This window comes from Canis aureus, chromosome 11, assembly GCF_053574225.1.
Source record: "Canis aureus isolate CA01 chromosome 11, VMU_Caureus_v.1.0, whole genome shotgun sequence".
NCBI lineage: Eukaryota > Metazoa > Chordata > Mammalia > Carnivora > Canidae > Canis > Canis aureus.
Genome location: NC_135621.1, coordinates 30614707 through 30639981, shown reverse-complemented (window position 1 = coordinate 30639981; position 25275 = coordinate 30614707). Strand labels below are relative to the sequence as shown.

The 25275-nt window shown below is 52.1% G+C and overlaps 1 protein-coding gene across 1 annotated transcript in view; it reads right to left on the bottom strand.

Annotated features, from left to right (window-relative positions):
* Positions 1-1223: 1223 nt before the first annotated feature.
* CACNG2 (calcium voltage-gated channel auxiliary subunit gamma 2) overlaps positions 1224-25275 on the bottom strand; it is a 114260-nt gene continuing 90208 nt past the window's right edge. The window contains exons 2-4 of the mRNA XM_077914652.1: positions 18417-18500; positions 6369-6509; positions 1224-5296 (exon numbers count right to left, since the gene is read on the bottom strand). Coding sequence (XP_077770778.1) covers positions 4761-5296; positions 6369-6509; positions 18417-18500 — 761 coding nt within the window. The 3' untranslated portion in view covers positions 1224-4760. The remainder of the gene's footprint in view (positions 5297-6368; positions 6510-18416; positions 18501-25275) is intronic.

The window sequence follows — 25275 nt, the reverse complement described above, 5'->3', positions numbered from 1 at the left end:
AGGAACTAAATTAAATGTATTTAATGGATTTTTGAGAGGTGTTTACCTCTTTCAAATAGCTGATGCTGGCAGTTTGACCAGACCAGGGCCAGACATGGGCGGGGTGGTTCTTTAGCTGCCTGCAAATAGGGCCTTTCACCAATGTCAAGGGTCCAGTTCTCCTGTTGGCATCCTGTTATGGGCTGAATGTTTGTGGCCCCCTGAAATACATATATTAAAGCCCTGACCTCCAGTGTAAGGATATTTGGAAGTGGGGGTCTTTGGGTAATAATGGGTTAGAAGAGGCCGGGAGGGGGCTTCCATGATGGGATTAGTGACCTTACAGGAAAAGCAAGAGAGACCAGAGCTTGGTGCCACGTGAGTCCACGAGAGAAGGTGACCATCTGCAAGCCAGGAGGAGAGTTCTTACCAGGCACCGAATCTGCCAGCACCTTGCCCTTGGACCTCTTAGCCTCCAGAACTGGGAGAAGTAAATGTCTGTTGTGTAAGCCCCCCAGTCTAGGGGGTGTCCTTAGAGCAGGCTGAGCAGGCTAGGACACATCCCATTTTGCCTTTCCTAGTTGTTCAAATTGGGAGAGTTCTGGGGTCCCTGCTAGCCCTTCTCCATTTGTCTCCCAATCCACAGTCCTCACCATCCCCTCCCTCAAGGCCTAGGAAGTCATCACAGTGGGTTAAGGACCATTAAGGATTGGGAGCTTGAGGGCAGCCCGTGCATGGAGCCCTCTGAGTACACCAGTTGGGTCACATTCATTCCAGGCTGCATACTTTCATGGGGAAAACTGAAACCTGGAGTGTCACTGGGATGTTGAGTGGGGCTGGTTTTTTCTAAAACAGGAAATTCTACGACATCGTGCTCATGCTTGAAATCAAGTATTTAGAGACAATTGTGTTAGAAGGGGAAGGCATTCATTCAGTGTTGCTGGATTCAAAGGAAGATGTGGATTGAAATTCGTCTTGTAGAGGAGACTTTGACCAATAAATGCTGCCTAGCCAGGGCTGGGCTGCCTCTAGAGGGGATGAGCTTCCTGTCACTGGAGGTGTGCAAGTATCCTTCAGGGATATTTCAGAGGACACTTACGACCTGGAGAGTGGGGTCACTACTGCAATTAGCTTCTAGGCCTCCCATCCCCCACCTCTGAGAACCTGTGGCTTTAGCATTGTTTTAAATGAGATGCCAAGATCGGGAAAGCAATTAAAGAAATCCAATGACGTGAGGACCAAGCTATAAAAAAAAAATCTTTATTTCATGTACCAGGATTTTTTTCTTTTTTTTTTCTTTTTTTAAGTTTTCTGCTTTTTAAAATTTTTTTTTTTCTGTTAACAGTCTGAAAAAAAAAAAGGACCCACCAAGAAAATAAAACGGAGGTTGGTTTCTTGAACTGGTTTGAGCTGGACATGAGCAACCGTCCACCCTGGCAAGCAGTGCCCTCTGCAGTCCCGCTCCCGGCTCCTTCCCCCTAGCCCTTTCTCAGCAGTACTGATTTCACCCCACACCCAGAGGGCCTTCTTCCAGCAGGCCCAGGACCCAAGGCTCAGCCTGGAAAGAAGCGCCCGTTGCCATCCCAAACACCCCGCTGGAACTGGGACCAATTTTCCTCTTGGAACAGCACCTGCTTGCTTGCTCTGTTCTTGGGGCCTCTCCTTCTCTCTGGTCCTTCATCTTTTTGGGTTTGGGTTTGGAAGCTGGTGGGGCGAGGGAGAGAGAGATTGTGATTTCTGCCCAGACTGAAGAAGTGCTAGGTCACCCACCACACTAGCCTTGGCCGTCAGTGCTCTGTCCAGAGCCTGTGACCTGCTGGGCTGGCAGATGCTCTGCCTCGTGGCTCAGGCTGAGTTTAGGGTTCCAGCTGCAGCTGACTTGGAAACAGAGCGTGGGCAGCTGGGAATGTGCAAGCCCCCCAAGGCCTTGATAGCCACTCCCCACAACTCCCCAGGGCTCAACTTGAGGAACTTAGGCCAGGCCAGTGTCGAGGAGGCAGAGCAAGACCCACTGATGGGTCTAGCAGGTGCCCTTCCCCTTCAGCAGAGTGGCTGGCAGGCTGGGCTGAAATGCACTCTCGAGAAAGCTGTTGGGTTTCTCTCAGTCTCAACTGGCCCTTGTCGCTCTCAGGAGAAGGAGGAGCAACACGGGATGCCCCAGACTTCCGTGGTGTGGTGTCAGCTTTATTTTGGGGGTTGGTCCTCAACCTGTGACCAAACTTTGTCAAGCCGTCCCCTCCATCCCTTTGACCTTGACCCCTCCCAGCAAACCTCCGAGGATCCTCTTTTTCTCTGACCCCCAGAGATAGCGGGAAAGGCCTGGTGGCTGATCTCTTCCCTCAGAGAAGCCCTCTTCACTCTCTGTGACTGGGTTATGGCACTAAGGAAAGGGGATACGAAGTGAAGAGTGACTCTGGGGACCTTTGTGCCTTTTCCCCTCTCTGTTTGAATGGCAGGATACGTTTGCTCATACATGCGTATATTTGCTCTGACATTGGATGTGGGGGCAGGGGTTTGGGAGCACAGTGAGGAGGCATATGGGGTGTGTGTGTGTGTGTGTGCGCACGCGCGTGTGTGTCTGAAAGGCTGATGATTTAGGAATGTTCTCAATGTCTGGGGGCTGGATGGCTGCTATTTTGGTCATCCCTGGCATCTTCCTCTGGGCAGGTGGCAGATCTTAAAAGTCATTGACACTAAGATTAAGAATAGGCCTTTGGAGCTCATCTAGGTCAATCCACATGCTTGCATAGGAGGAAACTGAGGCCCAGAGAGACCATTGCAGCAAGGGATTCCAGAATCCAGAGCTGGATTTTAGACAGGGGCCCTTTCCATGCATGCAAGTGGTGTGTGTGTGTGTGTGTGTGTGTGTGTGTGGTGGTTGTTCTTGTCAATGGCTTTGGAGGGCGGGAGTCAGCGTTCTCTGAGCCCTGCCTCTGGCTTTGTATGGGGAGGGAAGTGTTTAAACTCAGTGTGTATCCTGGTGTATTGGAGCTTGGGGCCTGGAGGGCTGTGTCTGTGTGTGTGTGAGTATGTGGAAGTTGTGTACGATCTCCTTCGTGTAGACCGGGTTCTCCATTGTGATTCTCTCTCTCTCTCTTCCACATTAGCAGCACCTTCCTGGTATAAGGAAGAGATCTCTGTCATAGAACCTCCCTGCCGCTCCCCAGGGCCTTCCTCTTCTCCCTCCATCTTGAGCTCAGCCCTGATCTCTCCCAGCAGGTTTTGTTTTATTTATTTTTTTAATGGATTTGTATATTTGTTTTCTGTTTTCCCTTTACAAGTTCCCTGCTAAATTTTAAGTCCCCCACCCCACCCCATTGTTTTGTTTTCACAGTTTAAAGCTGGAAAAGAATTAAAAGAAAAATACTATCTGATTTTCTTGCAAGTAAATCCACTTATTATATATTTACATTTATTTATAGTCTGTGGTTTTTTTATTAAAAAAATCACCACTTGTTTTTCCTTTTTTTCTTTTGTAAAAAGAAACCTTTTTGCAGTGTCATTGTTGGACCTGCTGGGCCCCAGGGGGGCGTCAGTGAGTCCAAGGACCCCCAAAGGGTCAATGAGCCCCCTTCCCAGGGGGCGGTGGGGGGCTTATGAGTTTGGGGGTCCACCATCGCCCCAGGGTCATCAGGTGGCCCTGAGGTGAGAGGTGAGGAGGGAGAGCTGCTTTATGTCCCCCCGGGGGGGTGAGCATCTCCTGCTCCCAGGGGCAGGAGCTTGGGGTGGTGACCCCAAAAAGCTCACCCTGAGGATTCCAGGGTTTCCGGGCATCTTGCAAGCCAACGGGCAGCCATCCCCTCTCCGTCCCCTCCCTCAAGGCCTAGGAAGTCATCACAGTGGGTTAAGGACCATTAAGGACTGGGAACTTGAGGGCTGGGCAAGCCCCAAGTGCACCCCCCTCCAGGCACCTTTCGGACAGGAGGGACCAAGGACTTGAGTCACCTGGAGGCCTACAATTGCCCCATAAGTGCCGGGTGGAGCCGGCTCACAAGCCTTGGAGCTTGCCCAGCGTTCCTGGGGCACCCATCCAGAGGCTCCAGGGACCTGGCAGTGACCGAGGGGCTTACCTGGCCCCGAGGCCCCTGAGTCTCCACCCCCCACTCGCCCAGGGAGGCAGAGCCCGCTTGGGGTTAAAGAGAACAGAAAAGTAACTCTCCCGCATTAAAACAAAAAGTAACAGAAACTCCTGATAAATGCAGAGAACATTCCGCTTCCTTTCTGCTCTTCGTTTTTTTTTTTTTTTTTTTTTTGCTTTAATGTTAGTTAGCTTGGTTCCCTTTTATTTTTTCATTTAAATTGGTTTTTATTAAATGTTAAAATAATGGTACATGGGAAATCATGCATTTTCTTTTAGATTTATTTTCTATTTTTAATTTTTTAACCTCTCTCGCTGTTTTTTTTTAAAGTTTATTTTGCGTTCCCTCGGTTAGTGTTTTTTTTTTCACATCTCCTGTCCTTTTGCTTCTATGTTCCTCTTATATTTTGTTCTTCTTTTTTTTTTAAATTTACTTGTTATGTTTTTCTCTTTTTTTGTTTTTTTGTTTTTGTTTTTTTTAATGCTTTTTTTTTTGTTTTTTTGTTTTTTTTGTTTTTGCTTTTGGAAGGTCTCCCCCCTCCCGCCCCGCCCCTGGATGGTTGGGATCCCGCCCTGTGCCCCGCTTTCCCCGCACCTCTGGGCCCACTGCGCGGGAGGGCGAGGGGGGCACCCCGCGCGCCCCTCCTGCGGCGCTGCCAGGCTCTGTCCCCATCCATCCCCCATCCCCACCCCGCCGTGGGCTTCATACGGGGGTGGTCCGGCGGTTGGCTGTGTTGGAGTGGAGAGAGTCTTTGTTCTCCTTCTGGATACAGTTGTGGACTTGGAGGAAGCTGTTGTCTCTGTCCGAGTTGTAGGTGGCGGTGGGCGTGGTGGCGGCCTTCAGGGGGTCCCTGCTGAGGGTGTACATGGAGATCTCCGTGGACGGCAGGGTGTTGAAGCCCTTGATGCCCACGGGAGAGGCGTCCCTGGAGTGTGAGGGCTCGGTGGAGCGGGAGCTGGAGCGGCTGCGGCGCTGGTAGCGGTAGCGGTAGCTGGGGATGCGGGTGATGGCCGAGGCCTGGAGGTAGTCCGTGGCACGGGCCGTGGCCCGCAGCTGTTTGTGCCGGTCGATAAACATGTGTACCGCCAGCACCCCGACCATCTCGGCGATGATGAAGGACAGGGCCCCAAAGTAGAAGGACCAGCCATACGAGTAACTATTCTTTTTGGAGTCGCTCTTGGAGGGGTCTCCGGCATTGGCAGATATGTACACTATGATGCCAATGATGTTACTCAGACCTGCGGGCCCGGCGGGGGAGATCAGAGAGGGGTGGTTAGTGTCCCAGGCAGTGTTGGCCCCGAGCTGGACTTACAGGGGAGGGGACAGCTGGAGTGGGGCCTTCCCCTCTCCAGGGCTGCCAGCACCAGTGCTGTAAGGGGCTGGTGGCCAGCATCACCTTGATAGTTATTTGATGAGCCACAAGGGGAGGGCTAATGGAAACAAAGGTATGGGGGGGGGGGAGAAGAGAGAGGCATTGTACCCCCCACTGAATAATAGTAACAATAAATATTGTTTATGGAGCATGTGCTACCTGCCTTCACCGTGGAGTGCTTTCCAGGGAGTTTGCCAATGAGGCAATGGAGCGCAGAGAGGTTAGGTAACTTGCTCAAGGCAGCACAGAGGTTTGGAGCCAGTATGGCAGGGGGTTGAGACTGGCTCCTGGAGCCAGACTGCCTGGAATCCAAAGCCTTTGTAAGGGTAACCTGAGTCAGAGTTTCCAGGTCCATAAAGTGGGGAGGATGATAGGGCTCGCTTTTGCAGGGCCATAGAGAGGATTACATGATTTAGGACTACCTGTGTGGGGCTGTTGGGGGCCGGGGTGTGGTATGTGCTACTTAAACATTCATCATTCTTATTAAATGGCTCATGCTACAGCCGTGTGCTTTTTCTGGCATCTGAAGTGATACGACTTGTCCCATAAGGGGCTGAGGTATGCGGTTTTAGGTCTCTGCCTGCTCCCACCGGGGTGGGACAGTGAGGGGACAGGGCAGGGAGGCTAGGCCGGTATCCTGAGAGGGACCTGGAATTTGGGCCCTTTTCTAAAAGGTGGGAAGAAGGTGGTCCACTGGGCTGAGAGACGGGGTTCGGCAATGTTTCTAGAGGATGCAGTGGGGGCTTGGCTGTTGCTATGGGGCAGGAGCCCCAGCACAACCTGCCTTCTCTGTGATGTGACCTGTTGCAAGTCCTGGAGGTTCCTCTTCTCCTTCCCTCCTCTCTCTGCCAGTTCTTCCCAGCGGCCCAGCTCCCTAACCTCGGCTTCCTCCTCGTGGTGAGCCTGGGCTCTAGCCTGCCCAGCTCAGAGCCCATTACCTGCAGACACGAAGAAGATGCCGGCACTCAGGATGATGTTGTGTCGAGTCTTGTAGAACTCGCTGGCTGCGATGCAGAGTCCACCCATGAAAAGCAGAATCACACTCAGGATCGGGAAGATGCTTGAGGCCCTCACGGCCCCTGCGGGACACCGAGAGTCAGAAAGAGAGAGAATTGCACAGCTGTGAGGCAGAGGGATGCATGGAGGAGGAGGCAGTGGCCCACAGAGCCAGGGTTTCATGGACACAGGGCCAGAGCTATGTTCGCTTAGGGAGGGAGGGAGCCAGTGCCCAGCTCGTAGCCCTTCAGGGGCTCCTCTTTGCCTACAGGCCAAACTCCAGTGCCTCATGAAGTCTTCAGGGTCCCTGTGTGACTTGGCCTCTGCTACCTCCAGCCCCACGGCTCCTGGTCCCCTCCCCGTGTTCCCTCATGTCTAGCCGCAGCATATGTCATATGTCATGTCATTAATGCTTCTGGCTTTTGACATACTTACCCTTCTTACTAGAATGCTTTTCCTATTCTTTCTGACTCAGCAAACTTCTCTTCAACCATCAAGACTCAACTCAAACTCGCCTCTTCTGTCAAGCTTTCCCTGACTTCCCTGGGCAAAGTTATCCGTCCCTTCCTGTGTGGTTTGGGACACCTGGGGCACACGGAGAGGCAGTGTGTCATCATGGTAAAGGAGCCACATGGCTCTGAATCTGGCTTTCGCATGTATTAGCTGTGTAGGGTTGGGCAAGGTGTCTCTCTGTAACTCAGTTTCCTCATCTATAAAATGGGAATGGTAATAGCACCTGCCTCCTACGATGGCTGTGAGGATTAAATGAGTTGATGTTGATAATGCACTTGGATAAGTCTCTGAGGACATGTAGTGAACGCTGGGTAAGGGATAGTATAGGAAAAACTTGTTCTGTGTATGCTTCTACAAGCCATGGGGCCCCATGAAGGCGGAAACTGTGGCTTTTTTTAGGGGGAGGGTCTCTCTTTTTATTCTGTCCCCACCACCTCGGTCAGGTCAGTGCTGAAGACACAGTAGGCCCCCAATGCAAGGTCATTGAGTGAATAAACAAGGTGAGGAGGTCCAGAAAGAGGAAGAAGCAGACATGCCCAGAAAAGAAAAAGTGAAAAACAAAACTCCCTAAAAACGCCTTCAGGGTAAGGTGAGAAGAAAGGACCGACAAACAGGCACAAGAAAAGAACACCCTGAGGAACATTTTACTCCCACATATGGGAGGACAGGAGGACAGAGGGACGCAGATGGCTGAGGGCGGGGGGAGCAGGCCAGGCTGGCAGGAGGCATCTGTGGGGGACAGTGTCCAGATGGGGACCCAGAGGTGTGGGGTCTCCACGAAGTGTCTCTGGAGGGTAAAACAGTCTTTCTCTCCAGATTCAAATAGGCGGTGAGTGACCTCAGGGCTCTGAGTCCTGGGAGCTGCGGGCCAGGCTGGAGGCAGAGCATCTGGAGGCTCACGGGAGGGAAAGGAGGTTTTCTTTACATGTTTGGGTTGTTTAAGTGGCTTCTGAGGAAGTTGGGTCCTGGCTAGAGGGTGGGTTGGCAGGATGGGGCAGGGTAGGGGTGCATCTTGGAGAGGAAGGTGCCAAGAGTAGAGCCTCCCCTGGCTCCCTGCCCCTTTTGGTGGCAGTGTGGCCACGAAAATCTGTGGAGAAAAGAGGTTTTTTTCAATACAGAATTGGAGGACTTTTTCCAAGAGGATTTTAGGCAGTTTGCTGTGATGTGTGATATAAAACTCCTCCTCTCTCTTCCCCATGGATCTTCAGGAGATCCACACAGCTTATTGATTCTGTTGGGTGAATGGGTTATTTTAGGGGGACTTGAAGAAGAATGAACCAGCACTAGGGGCCAAAGGATGAGGCCCATGGGGAGTGGGGGGCGGGTAGCAGCTGGGTTACTGGGCAGTTGGACTTCCTCTCCCGCGGGTGGGGATGGGCCATCTCCCCCCAGGTCTGAGTGGACACTCTCCCCCAACAAGCCATTTTAAGGTAACAGTTGTGTCGCCAGCCCGATCCCCCAGCCCCCACACCCCTACACACACGTACATAATGCCTGGACATGCACACCTGAGTGCTGCCTGAATCCTTATCTTCATAAGCACAGGGGGACAGGGGAGCTTATTAGAAGACTCACGAGAAAATAAAGAATCTTTGATAAGCACCTACTCCGTATCGAATCTTGAATGAGTACCTAATATACATTCTCTAATTTAATCCTCCTAAGAGCCCCATGGGCTGTGTTTTTTAGCCCCAGTTTATAGACAAGAGACCTGAAGTTTAGAGAGGCAAAGTAACTTGCCCAAGGCAGCCCAGCTAATGAGTCAGGATTCAAGTTCAGATCAGCCCAACTTTTGGACCACCCTATACTCTTCCTACAAGGCTCCCAAGGAGCCTGGGAAGGGTGCTGCAGAGTACAGAGATCTGGGTTTGGGGTCCCAGCTGTGCCACTCACTTGGGCAGAGACCTCACCTTCTCTGGCTTTCCCGTGTGTAAAGCGGGTGTGGACCTTTAGATGATTTCTTATGCTTCTGCCCTCTCCATGTGGATATGATTTCTGACCAGCTGGAACTGGAGGGTGACAGCAAAACGGAGGCAAGAGAGGTTGGTGTGACCTCTGAGGGGCAGCAGCGGTGGTTCAGTTGAGCAGAGGGGAGGAGGAAGGTCTCCAGTCTTTTCCCTCTCAGAAAGCAGGTGTCTCCTGCCCACTGTATACCTGTATTTGGCAAACCCAGCCTGCACCCTCTGAGCAAATGCCTCACAGGCAGCCAGGGCTTGATGGTGTCAGCTCCGTCTGCTGCAAGAGCCCCGGATGTCCCAACTCAGCCTTCCAGCCAGCAGAGAGAGGGAGCTGGGATGCTGTGTGTGTGTGTGTGTGTGTGTGTGTGTGTGTGCCTGCCCATGTGTGCAAAGACAAGATGGAAGAGGGCAGGAGAGAGAGGTCTGTTATGTTGCAGCCAACAGAGAGTAATGTGGAGGAAATGGGACCACTTCGGAAGGTCCTTTAGCAGCTAATGATAAGCTCTAGAGCATGGCAGCCAGCAGGCAGTACAAAACAGAGGCCTCTCCGGCAGAGCCAACCCAAACACCAGCCTCTTGGAAGAGGTTTGCCCAGTACGAAGGAGACAGGGGACAGCCAGTAGACAGCACCATGCCTAGGAAGGCTAATGTTTTTAGGACCCAGATTCAGGCTGGGCAGGAATTGGCTTCAGAGCAAGCAGGGACACCTACGTTGGAGAAGTTTCTTGAAGGAGGTCTTTCCGGCTGGGGGTGGGGGGGTGGGGTGGATAATTTGGGAATTTACTGCACCTGAGTACTTATCCTGGCTTTGTCACTCACTCACAACGTGGCCATGGGCAAGGGTCTCTACCTCTCTGGGTCTGTTTTTGCGTCCTGTAGAACGGGAAAAGTAACCCTAATAGCCAGCTCATGGGAATGTAAGGCTCTGCGACTCAAAGGGCAGTCAGCGAGCCAGCCAGGGAAGCATCACGGGAAGCTTGTTAGAACTGCAGATTCTCAGGCCTCCCTCTGCAGCTGCTGAGTTAGAATCTACATTCTCCTGAAAGTGCTTAGCACCAGCAAATGCATGGGAAAGTTTGAGAAGCCCTGTTGTCAAGATTGAATTGTATAATATCTTTACTGATTCTACCCTGGAAAGTGATAAAAGGTATGATTTTTGTTACTTCTATTGTCCACCCCCTCCCCTTCATCCAGATGCTACTTCCCCACGAATCGTCTTGTTGATTCCCACTGAAGCTGGTATGGTTTTAGCGCTAAAATCTGTCATGAGGAGCAGAAGGTATCTGATTTATTCAATGAACAAATATTTATTGATCTCCTATGAGTAAGCATATGGGACTACGCAGTACCTACCAACACTTATGGAGCTCTTCCTATGTGCCAGGCCCCATCCTGGCACACGGGTAAACCCATTTAGACTTCATACGAACCCCATGAAGCCATTGCTTTGGCTTCAAGGAGATTACAAATACCTAAAGCAGGTATTGGCAGACTTTTTCTGTAGAGGGACAGCTAGTAAATATTTCTGGCTTTGCTGGCCATATGTTCTCTATTTCAACTACCCAGCTTAGCTGTTGAAGCATGAAAACAGCCTTAGGCAATATGTAAACAAGTGAGTGTGGTTCTTTTCCAATAAAACTTTATTTACAAAAACAGTTGCTGGGCCAGATTTGGCCTACTAGCTGTAGTTTGGCCATTCCTGGTTGAGAATGTAATATGCTGGACTGGGGAAAGGCTGCATGGTTAGAGTGGGGAAATGCTGTGTTTTTGACTAGCTGTGAGTCTAGTGAATAAATAGAGACCAAGTGCCTGCCGCTGTGCCAGGTTCCATGCTGGGCATGGGTTCACCCAGTGAGGAAGTAGAGACATTGGGCTGTGAACCCAGGCCGTCTGCCTCGAGGGTCTGTGTGTCTAACCACTGTATTCCCCTGTTTTCAGTCCTGCCTGCACTTCCCACCCCTCAGACCATCCTCTGAGCTCATGTGGGGGGCGAAGAGGACTGCCCTGAGGGAGTGATGTTGGAGCTGGCATCTGATGCATAAGGAGAAGCTAATGGGGCTGAAGAGAGGCAGGGTGTGGAGTGTTCCAGGGAGAGGAAGCAGCATGAGTAGGCTGGAGGAAGAATCCTTGCTCACAGTACTGGAAGACCCTCAGTCACTAAGAGCCACTGGAGAGCCTGGGCGGGGGGGGGTGGCTCTAAAGGAAACGAGGCAGGCCAAGGCCAGGCCGGAGTTGGGGGTCTCACAGGGTAGATGTGCAGGCTTGGGGCCCAGAGGTAGGGTCTGGGCTAGTCGTAAATGGGGGGTTGTAGACACAGAGGTGAACACAGGAGAGCCTGCCTGTGGAAGAGTAAGAGGGCTAGCTAGCTTTAGGGTTGGGGGATCCCCAGTGTTTAGTGATGGCTCAGGAAGAGCTTGTGCAAATCATGCAGTGGTGTGCCTGGCTTCCACTTCCATGTCTGGATTAGATGATCTGTAGGGTCCTGTCTGCCTTTGATGGTCCTGTGCACCCCAGAACCTCCCATCAGGGTCCCCTTGGCCAGGCCAGTACACCGTCTTAACCTATTCCCAGTGCCATTTGTGGCTTTTGATCAAAATGTTTGTCATTACCGAATATATGGAGCGTGGGCTCCCTATTTCCTGGGCATGGTGCTCAACTCTTTTTTTTTTTTTTTAAAGGTTTTATTTATTTATTCATGAGAGACACAGAGAGAGGCAGAGACGCAGGCAGAGAGAGAAGAAGGCTCCTTGCGGGGAGCCTGATGCAGGACTCAATCCCAGGACCTCGGGAATCACGCCCTGAGCTAAAGGCAGATGCTCAACCACTGAGCCACCCAGGTGCCCCGGCGCTCAACTCTTTATGTCTATTATCCCACTTGGGATTTGGTCCCTTCTCACAGGATGGGATCACCCAGGAGTGGCTCAGGAGTTGCTTTTAGGGTCTTCCTTGCTCCCATCCACACTGTGCTGGATGGGGTGGCCAGGACCACAAATGTAGGTGTGAGCATGAGTGTATGAATGTGAGGGGAGCGGGGAGAGACAGTGGAGGAAGGAGAGGGAGGCGGTGTTCCTGGAGGGGAACAGACTCGGGGAAGGAGGAAGAGGGGAGAGAGATGAGTTGAGAGTAGTGGTTAAGAGTCTGGGCTCCACACATGGCCTCCCTGGGGTCCCATCCCAGCCATGCCCCATTGGCAGTGTAGCCTATGTGCCTCCCCTTTCTCATCTGTGTAATGGGGACACCAACAGTACCTGCCTCACAGGATGTTGTGAAGGGCAATGCAGATAATGTATAAAGTAGTCAAGTGTGCAGTATATAGTGACATAGGAAAAGAATTCCGGAAGCTCTGTGAGCTTCCTTGGGGATTGCCATCTGCACAGGTGCCAGATGTTGTCCCAGTCTTCATTGTCTCCAAGACTGGTGATCAGTGGCACCAACTCAGGGAGAGGCGGCCTACGTGCTTCTCTTGGCTGTGCTGCCTGCCCTCCTGAGTCTCGGTTGTCCCCCTGCCATAGGGAGATCATGAGCACAACCAGCTCATAGCCTGCGATGAGGAGTAATGAATCAACACATATTAAGCAATTACAACAGCACCTGGGACATGCCTGGGATGTGCCAAGCACCAGGAAATGTTAGTTCTTGTGGCAGAAGGGACTGTTGCAGTTTTTCATGGGCCCGGGGTTACCTAGACTGTGTTTATCACAGTGCAGGTTGTGAGTCAGGACGAGGTGATGAAGTCAGCGTGCCGGGTGCAGCCAGCACTTAAAGAAATGAACCAGGACAGAATTGAAAGTGTCAATGTGTACGGCGTGTGCGAGGTCAGCACCGTTTTGAGAAATGTTTGCTCCGGTTGCATGATTGTGAGTGAGTGTGGGTGGCAGCTTAGGGTGTGTCCAAATCACACCATGACCACTGGGGAATACCAACTCCTATTTCCTGGACACACAGACACACACCCTGCAGGGACCCGCAGACACAAGGCAACACACAGCCACTTTCATATTCAGACAGACACTCCAACGTATGGACACACAGGCACCAAAAGACACAGAACACAGCATAGACTCACAAAGGCAGACACACGGACACATGCTGACAGTCAAAGGAAGTCACATCCAGGTCACCACTGTCTCTGTTCTTCACCTGCTCTCAAGCTTTGCTAAGGAGGGATAAGGATGAGGAAGCACCTGAACAGACACACAGGTGGCCCCTCAGAGCTCACTGGGAAAAGTTCTGGTCATCTTTTGTTTCTGGGTAAGCTAGCGATGGGTGGGTGAGGGCCACACTGGCCACACCTTCCTGGGGCCCAGATGTCAGGAGGCCCAGGGTGGTGACCAGGGCCTGTCACTAGAAAGCCCCTGGACTCTATGGTTCAGAAGAAGCCATGGAACTCCTCAAATATGCATGGGGTTTGCGGGGTAAGAGCATTCATCCATTCATTCTTTCATTCATTCACTCATCCCATCAGATATTGATTGGGTGCCTTCATCTGCCAGGGCCCCCAAGAGGCGCTGGACAATGCCCAAAGCTTGGCCTGATGGCCTGACAGCAAGTGATCCCCACTTTCTTTGCCACCCCAGGAGATGAGCTCTGCACTCCCACCCAGCCATGCCCTGCTGGTCTTCTCTCTCCTCCCTCTCTGCTCTAGATCCTCAGTCGAGCTGGTGGAATAAGGATGGTAGGGGTGACCCAGGGCCACCTACTAGCCACCCTCCTCAGCCTCCTTCCCTGGGGCCTTCTCATCTTCCTGGTTTCTAAGCCTTGGCATCCTGGGGCTCAGACCCTACACCTCTTCTCTGCACCACTGCCCTGGTCCATTCATCAAGTCTTCTGGCTTTAGACACCATCCACCTGCGGACAACTGGCACACTCCTGTCTTGGGGCAGGACTTGATCTGGGAGTCCCAGACTGCAGGGCATCTCCCCAGGGAGTCCCATAGCTTCTCTGACTTAATGGAGCTGACACTGAGCTTCCCATTCTCCCCAATCCCAGCCTTGGACTCAAACCTTGACTCCTTCTTTCCCTGAGAAATCCACATGCAGCCTTTCAGGAAATCCAATGTGCAGTTCCTCAGGAATATTTTCTGGCTCTGACCCCTTCCCACCTCCTTCAACTGCTTCTATCTTGGTTCAGGACGCCACCTCTTGTCTAGATTATCGCCAGCAAGTTCCTAACTGTTCTGCCTGTTTCTGTCCTTGCTCTATTTCAGTCTCTTGTGAATGTGGCAATCAGAGGGTCCTGTAGGATGTGAGATGGCATCACTCCTCTGCTCAGACCTTCCCATGGCTTCCTGCAAAACCCAAGCCCTTTCTATGACCCACAGGGGCCCTGAACCTCTCTACACTGACTCTTCCTTGGCTCCCCCTTGCTCACTCTACTCTTGTCTTTCTGGCCTCAGTCCTATTCCTCAAATATTCCAGACCTGCTTCTGTCTCAGGGCCTTTGCACTTACGGTTCCCTCTTCCTGGAACATTCTCCTCTTGGCTTTCCACATGGCTCCCTCTCACCTCCTTCAGTCTTTGCTCAAACTTCACAAGGAGGATTTTTATTGACCTCTCCCCCGACCCTGGAACTTCCTATCCCTGCTTTCCTGCTGGATTTTTCTCCATGTCACTCCTCACAGTTTAGCAGACTATATAATTAACTTGTTAATTTCATTTATCATAGATTGCAAATGCCATGAGGGCCGGTCTTTATTTTGTCTGCAGCCAAAAAGGACCCATGGCCCCTAGGGAGCTCAGATCTCTTCTGGCCTCTTGAGTACCAGGATGCTCAGCCCCACAGAGCCGAGGAGAAGACCTCAGAGGGTTTTCCGGGAATTATGGCTCTGCCAGGCAAGGCCCACAGTCCCATATGGTCAGGCCTTGGTTCATTCCACAAGTGTGCTGGCCCTGTGTCAGGCTCTGAACAGATCCTGACCCTCGGTTGAGCAGAGTCCGGTAGATTGTGTCCCCGACCTGGGGAAGAGCAGGTGCTCCAGCCACCTTTCTGGAGCCCACCCTGCCTGCCCCGGTGCCCCTCTGAGTCTGAGGCAGGCTGGGTGTCAATGGTCAAAGCCAGAGTGTCTCTCTTTGCTGAGCGCCTTTCCACTCCCTAGGTCGCCTGCTCCCATCCTGTTCCTCCTCATGGTCCTCTGCTGTCCTTTGGAAATCCAGCAAGGGCCTGTCCCTGGGCCCCCACCCCCATTGCCTGGCCACCCCACTCCTCTCAGCCCTGGCTTCCAAACAGCCCCTCACTTCTTGCCATCCCCACAGCTAATGCTCTGATCGAATGGCCAAAGCCTGTCACCAGGATGTCTGGGATGTCTGTGAGGGCTGTAACAGCCTCCACTGGTCTCCCTGCCTCCCTGGCCAGCAGCCAGAATTGACCTTCCAAATCTATCTCCTGCCCATGGTTCCCATCATACTTAGAATGAGATCTGATTTCTTCCCAACATGATTAGGCTCCTCTACTCCCTCTCTGACCTCCTGCTGTGGGATGCCCTCCATTTGTGCATTGTGCTCAGCCAGTCCAGCCTTCCCCCCACCCCCAAACACTCCCTTCTCCGCCCTGCCTTAATAAGGCCTTTGCTCTTGCCATTCCCTCCTCAGGCACGCACTTCTGCTAGATCCTCTTAGCTCTTTTCATTTAGAGAAGTGACACCCCCCTGCTCTCCACCCGCCCCCTCACTCTCTGTGCCCTGAAAGCTCTGAGACTATCTCGGGGTTATCTGTGCTCCTGCTTACTGCTTGTTTCCTTCTTCCTGCTTGAAGAACATCCCCTTCGCAGAGGTGCCAGCTTTGTTTTGTTCATGCTTGGGTCCCCTGTACCAACAACAATGCCCTGCACGGAGAGTGCTTAGTGAATGTCTTATGAAGTAAATGAGTTGAATGCCTCTAGAGGCCAAGTCTCTTTCCTTCTGGAATGATCTCTGGTTTGGGTTAGGGACCAGGCTCCCTCTAGCACCACACTCTTGCTTCTATCCCTGCCTGTGTGAGGACATGGGCCCCTTTACTGGCCTCCCATGCTGCAGACTTGCAAGTGAGGATGGGTGTAACAGACCTGAACTGGGAGAGGCTTGGGCTCCGCCCACCCACCTTCAGCCCCGCCCACTTCCATGCGCAGCCCCGCCCACCTCAAGTGTTCCCACTTCTAGAAGAAGCTCCGTGGGCCTCTCTGGGCCTTAGCTCCACCCACTTCAGGGGGACTGGGGATCCTTCTAGAAGAATGATCCCTTCCTTCTAGCTTCTTTAATCAACCAGGTTAGAGCTTATTAAGTATGAGAGAATCTGGGGCACCTGGTTAGCTCAGGTCATGATCCCAGGGTCCTGGGATGGAACATTGGGCTCTCTACTCAGCAGGGAACCTGCTTCTCCCTCTCCCTCCACCTGCCACTCTGCCTACTTGTGCTCTCTCTCTGTCTATTATCTGTATAAATAAATAAATAAATAAATAAATAAATAAATAAATAAATAAATAAAATCTTAAAAAAACAAGAAAGCAAATCTAATTAGAATCTATTAGGATTAGAATCTGTTAGAGAATGATAGGAACTCACATCTTCCAACTTTCAAAAATTACTTTTGTTGCTTAGCCCGAGATTAGCACATTATAGATCAGGGGTCAGCAAACCACGCCAAAGGCAGCCTGCATATGTCTACAATACTCCAAGGCTGTATGGCCCACAAAGCCTAATATATTTACTGTCTGGCCCTTTATGTAGAAAAAGTTTGCTGACTCTCATTACAAATACTCAAAAAATACTGTTGGATTAAGTAGGCTTAAATCAGAGCCTTGGAATCCTGCCCTGTTAACACCACCACTTCAAGTCTTTTGTCTGGGGACACCAAAATGAACCAAACACTCTAAGCTCTTCTCTCTTTAATAATAAGGATATGGAGGTATGGAATAGGTAGTAATAGCCACTGAAGAATCCTGCATCTGTCCTTTAGTTAACAGACAGGCATTTATGGAGCACCTCCTTTATTCCAGAGGCTGTTCTAGGCATAAGCAATGAAGTGACAAAATTCCTACATGGAGCCCCCGGTGTCTGGCTGATTATATATCACATCCTTGCTGTGCTCAACCAGTGTGGCTCCCGGCGTGAGGCTCAGCTTTCGCCTCCCACTTGCACCTCCAGCAGCAGGTGGCATCTGTGCCATTGCCCCCGTCGCCCAGGGTCCTCCCTGCCAGCTGGGCCTCCGCCTGGGGCCACGGATCGCACACCGTTCTTTGACATCGATGTCCCCAGGGCTGAGCACAGGCCCCAGCACACAGCCTCAGCCTGCCTTTCTGCCACCACCAGGCTCCTTCAAGAGCCTCGACATGGTAACGGGGGATGACAACCAACCGGTCTTTTAGGAATTCCACTTAAGAGCAGTGTCTTTTGGGAATTCATCAAAGGAAATGATGAGCATTGTAAGATATTTTCCTCTCTTTAAACAGAAATCTATAAATTACATCGTGTTCCCTTCCTTTCTCTGCCTCGCTGCCTGGCTGACTTTGTGTTCCACGGGCTTTTCAATGAAACCAGGTTGATTCCAGGCTGACCCAAGAGTTGGCTTTGATGTGAGGAGTAGTTATTGAAAGAGACAGGGTGATCTGTGTAATGAAATGCCTCCTACACTTTCCATAAAAGTGATCGGAGTGTGATGCTGGCCGTTCTGCTGTGGGGGATGGGAGGGAGGCTCTAGCAGCCTCTGAGCAGCTGGGAAAGGCACCGGGAGCTGAAGGTGGGCACGCTCCCGGGAAGAGAGCAAACCTCTCCTGGAATAAGCCTCCTGAGAGCAGAGCTTTCAACCACTTCTGCTCAGGTGGCTCTACTGTCCCAGGCGTCAAGGACCCTCAGCCCCTCTTCTGGAAATCCCTTTCTCGGGGAGCATTTTACCTTGTTAGTTTTTGCTGATTCTTGAGAAATTTTCTTTGGGACTCAAAATGCTTTTTCTGATAATATGCCTCTGGTGGATTTAAGGTCACAGCTATTACTTCAGGATTTAACCTGGACTCAATTGTGGGGAAAGAAGAAAAATCTCATGTTTTGTCTCAGTAGAAGTTCCAATCTGACACTGCCTGATGAGTTTCTTCATTTGGTTATTCAATAAATTTTACTGGGTGCTTATCATTGCTGGGAATAGGAGCAAGTAAACAAGATAGGGAGGATCCTTGGCCTCACAGAATTGGCAGGACTGCCAGGGAGATGTTTACTCGAATAGACAAGGAAGGACCCTACAGCATGATAAATGTGCTGTGCTCTGGGAACCCATTCAGGGGCACGGAGGACTTCCTGGAGGAGGTGATGTTTCAGCCTGAGACCTGGAAGATGAGTAGTAGTTTATCAGACAAAGAGAAGGGAAGAGTGTTGTCGCAGAGGGAACAGCATGCTTGAAGGTTTTGGCCTCCGGGCAGGAGGAGGGGAGGGAGGCTCAGCTTTTTCCTGCCCTCTGCCGAGACAGGGATCTCTAGACAGTCCTGGCCTTTGACTCTCTGGAAGTTGCAAGGACAGGACCGACCACTAGAAGGGAGAAATAAATTGCATGCACTCACGGAGGAAATATTCTGCTGTGTCAGCTTCGTAATCTGCATCCTCTGGGAAGTGATCGATTTGCTTGCAGAGACCTTTGAAGTTCCCTGGAAAACAAGAGGAGAAAGGACACTTGAAACATCAGAGTCTCTGGGGGGCTCAGCGCCCACAGGCCTCTTGCTGACTTCTCTCCCTCTTCTGAAACTGGCTCAGCCCTCTCCCTGGCCCCTGAAGGAAGGTATCACTTGGTCTGTTTGGACATCTGCCCTGTGAATCAAAACACACACCCCCGCGGTGCCGCGGAGAGGATCTAAGGCCCAGGACTTCAAAACCCAGCCTTCCATCCCTGCGCCGAGGCTTCTGAGGATTAGCTGAAGCTTGGCGGGCAGCAGAGGTTTGGCTCGGGGCTGGGGACTGCCACCGAGCAGGCTGTCGGAGCCGGTCAGTCCTCAGCCTCCCCGCCCCGGCTGGGCTGGGAGTCACCTCGCATTTTGCATGCCAGAGAGCAGATCGCTCCCTCCGCGGAGAAGGCGGACCCGCGTGGATGCTGACAAACATTCCCACAGCCTGTAAACGAGCTTGCAGAGCGCCTTCCCATCTGCAAAGCCTGGAATTCACTGTGCCCAGGCCCCAGCTGCGCTAAAAATGCTCTGGGGTGGGGGTGGGAAGGAGGTTGAGCCCCGCCCTGGGGGCTGGGCCCTCTGCCAGGCTCTTGAACCTGGGCTCATCATGGCTCTACCACAGGCCTCTCAGAGGGGTATTGTCTCCTCCACTAAACAGATGAAGAAACTGAGGCTCCTCCAGGAGGCTGCGTGATCTGAATAAGTACTCGGGGGCCAGGAAATGATGGAAGCGGGGCTCAAAAGAAGGCCTGTTGACTCCAAATCTTTCCTGGGGCGATGGCTGAGAAGGTGAACAGGGGCACAGGTGAAAACCCAATGTCACAGTGCCCCCCCCTCTCCCCACCGCCAGCAACCACTGTGATGAGTGAATGAGCGACCTATTGAATGCGATCTTCCTTAAGGACCGATGGCGCTGCTCGGGGTAGAGCTTGCGAGTAGGTCTGCTTGGTGACAGCAGAAGCTTTGGTCTGTTGCACACACCATGGTACCCCCGGCAGCAGCCCAACTACAGCCAGTGTCGTAGAACTTTCTCTGAATGCATGAATAACCCACCCTGTGCTGGGAGAGGGGGCAGCTCCTGTAGCTGGGCTGCCTGGAGGAGGTGCCTGCTTCCTCGTCTGAAAAGTGGAGACCAGAGCTCTCCCTTTGTGCATAGTTGGGGCGATTGGATGTGCTGACGCATATAAAGTGCTCAGAGCGGTGGCTGGCTGGTCGGGAAGAGTGCTTGGAGGCATCACTGTGAGGGAGAATTGGACACTGACTGTATTCAGCCACTGACATTTGGGATTTTTCTGTGACAGTAGCTAATATAACCTAATTAATACCATCCTCAGTACGAGTTAGCAATTTATTTTCCTATAGAGTGCTGAACCTTCAGTTCCTGCAAAGTAGGTTTTCTTGTGTCCTATAGATATTATTTAGGACTTTTAAGGCATTCTTACGTAGACCTGTATATATCATATACACCTGCTTGTATAGGATACACAGGTGTACTTACATAAAGATAGGCGTTTTAGGTATTTCTAGCTATTATATGTTGTAGAAAAGATGGTTGACCCCCCATTTGCTGTCTCTGCACCAAATTCACCCCCTTTCCTGCCTTCTACAAGAAATCAGTTCCCCAGAGTGCATTGGGGACTTAGGGTTAATGTCACTGAAGCTTTGTGGCATCTACGGAGAACCTTTGGTTCACTCAAAACACTCCCCTGGGGCAGGCTTCCCCTCTAAGTATTCTGGGCGGTCCCTCTTCTTGTTCACCGCTGCTCCCCATGTCTCAAGAATTCACCGGAGGCCTCAGTTCCCTCTAGGACTTCTCCCTTCCTCGGACCACACATCCTTCTCTCCCGAGATGTCTTTGTATCAGCTGCTAAGAGGATAAAATATCCTCCCTATTGTTCAAATGACAAATCAGTGTATTTGTAGAGCACTTTGCAAAGCACTTTCATTTTCTCTCAATTCAATCTGACAAATATTTTGTCAGTGCCAACCCAGATCTTTATAAGGGGCCTGTGCAGGAGGTGAGGTGCAGATCTCACTACTGATGTGCCCCGAGGCTCCTCACAAGTCAAGGACGGTGCTCCATCCTAGACCAGGGCTCCTGAGTGGTGCCTCTAGTCTCTCCTCTAAGGGCCCCGTGCTTTGCACTGGCAGCCCAAACCCCTGCCTGCTCCTCTTGCAGTCTGGCTGCTCCTCTGCAGGAGCTGTGCCCAGCCCTTCTTAGACCATGGGCTCCTAGTGCGGTGCCCGGCACAGAGGAAGGGCTCAAGAGATGCTATGGAGAGGCCGTGTGAAGTCACCAGCGGCCCAGACTCTCCAGGGTGAGCCAGACCTGGTATCTGCCTGCCTACCTGATGTGTCCTGGCACAGGTTTCAAAGGCACTGTCCATTCAGTACAGCCAACTCTGAACTTCTAATCCTTCCCTCAAGCCTGGTCTTCTGGAGGCACCAACCAGCTCAGGGAATGCCTCTCCATTGCTGCCTGTGCCAGCTCGAGCCCACTTGTCACTGCCTACACCTCTTCCTCCTCACTGCAGGCTCCATCGCTCAGGATGCTCTCAGTATCTCTCAAAACTGTCAGTTTCTCTCCATTGGCAGCAACACCCACGGCCAGGCCACCCTCCTGGCTTCCCTGCATGGACTATAGGGGCCTCCCCACCCATCATTTTGTACCCACTCTTATCTCTGTCTGGCCCTATTTCCTGCCTACCTCCCTCTCTGTGCACATGTCATCTCAGCTCTTCTTCATGCATGCTCCCTCCTACCACAGGACCTTTGCACATACTGGTCTGGCTGCCTGAACCCCCACCACATCCTTTGTTATCTCCTTCCCTCAACCTCCCTCTGCCTCCCTGCACTGTGCTAGTGGAGTGTCTGCTGCCCTGCTGTCCATTCTGTGTTGGGGGAGATGTTAAAGCATGAGCAATGCTGGTGGGAATGTTCTAGTAGAGCGGGAAGACGTGATGACCAGAGAGAGGAGGGAGCAATGCAGGAGCAATATGAGAGGGGATGAGGTCCAGGACAGAGGTGCAAGGGTGGCTTCCTATGGAGTGGATGGTGGTGTGTCTACTGTGGCAGAGGGGAGGATGCCACTTATGGGTGCAGGTGCAGGGGAGGAACAGACATAGTGGGAGCTGTGACACTTCTGGTTGTTTCTATTTTCTTGAAGAAATGGGAAGCAGGATCATTACTGGAGCATGAGGAAGGGGAGGCAGCGTTGGAGATTTGAGAATGGAGGAAAGGAGTGGGATTTTTCTCCAGGAGATGAGGGGAGAGAGAATGGACCAGGCCTGAAACATGAAGCATGTGTGTCTGGGCCTTGAAGATCCCTTTGAGATTCTGTGGTTTTCTCTAGTGACATTTAGGGTGTGGCTGAGTCTGGCTGGAGGGTTGCCTGTGGAGTGGGGGTCTGTGAGATGAGGACAAGAGCAGGGGTAGGGGAGGCAGTGATTATGAAGATGGGTCAGACTCTAAGCTGAGGGAGGGGGCAAGGTGGTGGGGTCAGTGCACTGGGAGCCTAGGTTAGGGGTCAAAAGACTGTCAGGGGAGTGGGCTGATGAGGGTGAGCTGGAAGGCTGGGGCATGGGAGTCAGAAAGTGGGTGCCAAAGATTGAGATTGTTGAGGAGTGTGGTGATTGGACATGTCAGGTCAAGACAAGACCATGAACTGGGTGGTTCAGGTTGGGTGGAGGTAAGGATGACATTCAAAGTATCTAGCGACCTGAAAAGTCATACCAATTAACATAGACGACAAAACCAAACGTTCACCTGGACTCTGCATATGCGATCAAGTACGTGTTTGGAAACTCCTTACCAAGTTATGGTTGATATGCAAAGGATTCATCACATTATTCTGATAAACCCTAAGTCCTCAGTTGGTTTTTAGAAACTATTGGTGTGAGGCTCTTTCTAGCTGAATGATGACCCTGTCTAGACCATGATTTGACACAGGGAACTGTTCCTGGTGCTTCCAACGCTCCTCTGTTAGAATAAGACTTGTTTCATCTCAGTGAGTACAGAATTCTCTCCTGCCTTGTCCCATGCCATTCCACGGGGGACTTCTTCCAGAAGGTAGCTCTCCGTCCTGGGCCACCCAGGAGGTGGGGAGGGATGCTCCTGGGGATGGTTGGGGAGTGGAGGGTGGGGAGGAGAAGTGCAGGAGCTCTTATGGAGAAGTAGTGCTCTCATGGGTGGTGGGCCCAGCCACTCTGGCCGAAGGAAGGTTCTGTTCTTCTGAGGCCCTTGCCCATCCCCGCAGAGGCAGATGTCTGGGCTGGGCCCACGGCTTGGAGAACTGCAGGGCCTGGAGCACAGAGCTCAACCCTCCACCCATTCTTGGGGAGAGGGGAGAGGAGATGGAGCCTCAGTTCCAGCCCCTCCTGCCCTGTCTGTCCCAGTCAGGAGCCACCCCTACCCAGCCCAGACCTCTTCCTGTGCTTCATGGGGCTGATTGGTGAGCAAGATTTCAGCACTTAACAACCAGGGAGGCAGGACCGGTATGGGCTGGCTGAGCAAAGGTGGGCCAGGCCAGGTACCGGGGAGGCCTGTCTGCCTGATTGTGAAATCCACGAGGGCTGCGGGGTGGCCTTGGAGAATGAGGCAGGCCAATGCTTGACTCCTCAAAGAATGAGGGGGAGGCCCATGTTGGGAATGGGAGGAATGAGTCGGGGAAGAGAAGGCTGGGTGAGTTTCAGAGAGGCAGGGCTTTAGGGAGGAGGCAGTGAGGAGCAAGGGAGCGTCTTAGCACCTAGGGGTTGTGGGCCATACAACATCCCCTGTGAAGGATCACAAGGGGGTGGTGTCCTCAAGGGACAGCACAGTTTCTATCAAAGTGAGCTGAAAAGAGCTTAGGAATATGGGGAGTTTGCTGACATCCAGAGAAAATGCAGGCAAGCCCAGGGCAAGGATTTGGAAAGCTGGGAGAGTTGGAGATTGCGTCAGATTGGGAGGTGAACAGAGCCCCGAGGGACACATGACTGGTAGTGGGGGGACCCAAGCCATGATGGGATCCGTCCCAGTGAGGCTGATGGTGGCGGTGAGGCGGTGAGGGTGGGCTGGAGGTGTAAGGGGTCTCCAGGAGCCCTTGGAGCTCTGTGGCCATGGACTCAGTCCTAATAAAGTGGTGCCGAGGTTCATGAAGGGGAGTTGGTACCAGCGGTACTCAGTCACCTTTGCTGAAGTTTAAATTGGGTAGAACACCTGTGGGACATCACAACAGACAAAGAAGAGGGTGTAATCTTGCTTTCCTGATGCCAGCCTGGATGGAGTTCTGCTGTATTTCTTTCTGGTTGGTGGTCATCAAACCCAGAGGATGTAAGGCTTCAGGCACAGATGGATCTAGGTGCTCAAAAAGCAGGAGCATCCTTCCCCACCTCCTGGGTGGCCCAGGATGGAGAGCTACCTTCTGGCATCTCTCTCCATCTCTGGTTTTCCTCTCAGTTGGCTTCATCCTTAGGCAGGGGTTCTCCCCAAGGTAGGGACTAAGAGCCGCCCCAGTGCCTGGCACTGGGGTGGTGGAGGGAAATCTAACCCGATCCCTGTTGTTTGGGGGCTCACAGTCTGGGGGGAAAGACTGCACAGAATTTACTAGAATGTAATGTCTTACATATTCTATTAGAGAAATGTACAAGGCCTTCTGGGAGCAGAGTTGTTCGGCTAACATTTGTGTGGCACTGACTAGAGGCCACTGTCTGAGCAAACTGCTGAGGACACAAGAAAAAATCTGCCTTCTGTCCCCAAGGAACTTGTAGTGTGTGGTAGGAGGTGGACGATAGATGCCGTGGTGTATTGGGATATATGCTGTGTCAAAGCAGAGGGTGTCTGTCTGGGAGCACACAGGAGGGGTGCACGTCCAGGTGTGTGAGTGAGTGTGTGTGTGCCTGTGTGTGCATGTGTGTGTCTCAGGGCATGATGTGGAAGTGATAGGGGTGAGAAGAGATTTCTAGGAAAGGGATCAGCAGAAGAAAAGGCAGGGAAGACAAGACAAGAGGGGACAAACTATCTCAGGGGGTCAGGAAGGTTCCCCAAAGCAGAGTTGGGGGTACAAGGAAGCCTGAAGGCAGAGGTGTGCTGGAGCAGGCTTGCACCAGCTCCCGGGGGCTGCTTAGTAGCGTCTCTTCCTAACTCACATGAGCAGCTGGAAACCAGCCACAGTGGGAGGATTTGCACCACGGGAATTGGCACACACTACAAATCGAGGTCCCCTTTCCCTGCCCAGAGTCAGTTGTTAAACATTTACAGGTGCACCGCTGCATGAAGGGCAACCTGTTTGAGGGGTCAGCGGGTGCGGATACAATCTCCTAGTGGGATTGGAGATATAAGAAGATGGGGCCCCTGTAGAGGCTCGCTGGGTGAGGGGGACAAATGCTGGAGAGGAGGCACAGGCCAGGCAGGTCCCCAGGGGCTTGTGGCCCAGACTGAACCATCTTACCAGCCACTCAACCTCCCCCAAAGGCTTTGAGCTTTTAGCTTTGAGCTTTTAGAGGATGAGGATGTAGGGGGGACTCTCCTACCATGATCTATAAAGGATTATTTGGCCAAGGGGCCCAACAATCGTGAAATCTCTCCTGAAACCCCGCCGCCCCCCCCACGGGCAGCAGTGCCCCGCAGATCTCACAATGACTGCAGGGCAAGCAGAGACAGAAAGACAGAAAGGCTGAGGGCTGTGCCTCAGGCTGCCGCAGCTCTGCCTCTAGGAATTTGCCCTCAGACTGAAAATTTCAGCTTGCAGGTATTAAGTAGTTTAAAGAAGGTTTCATCAGCT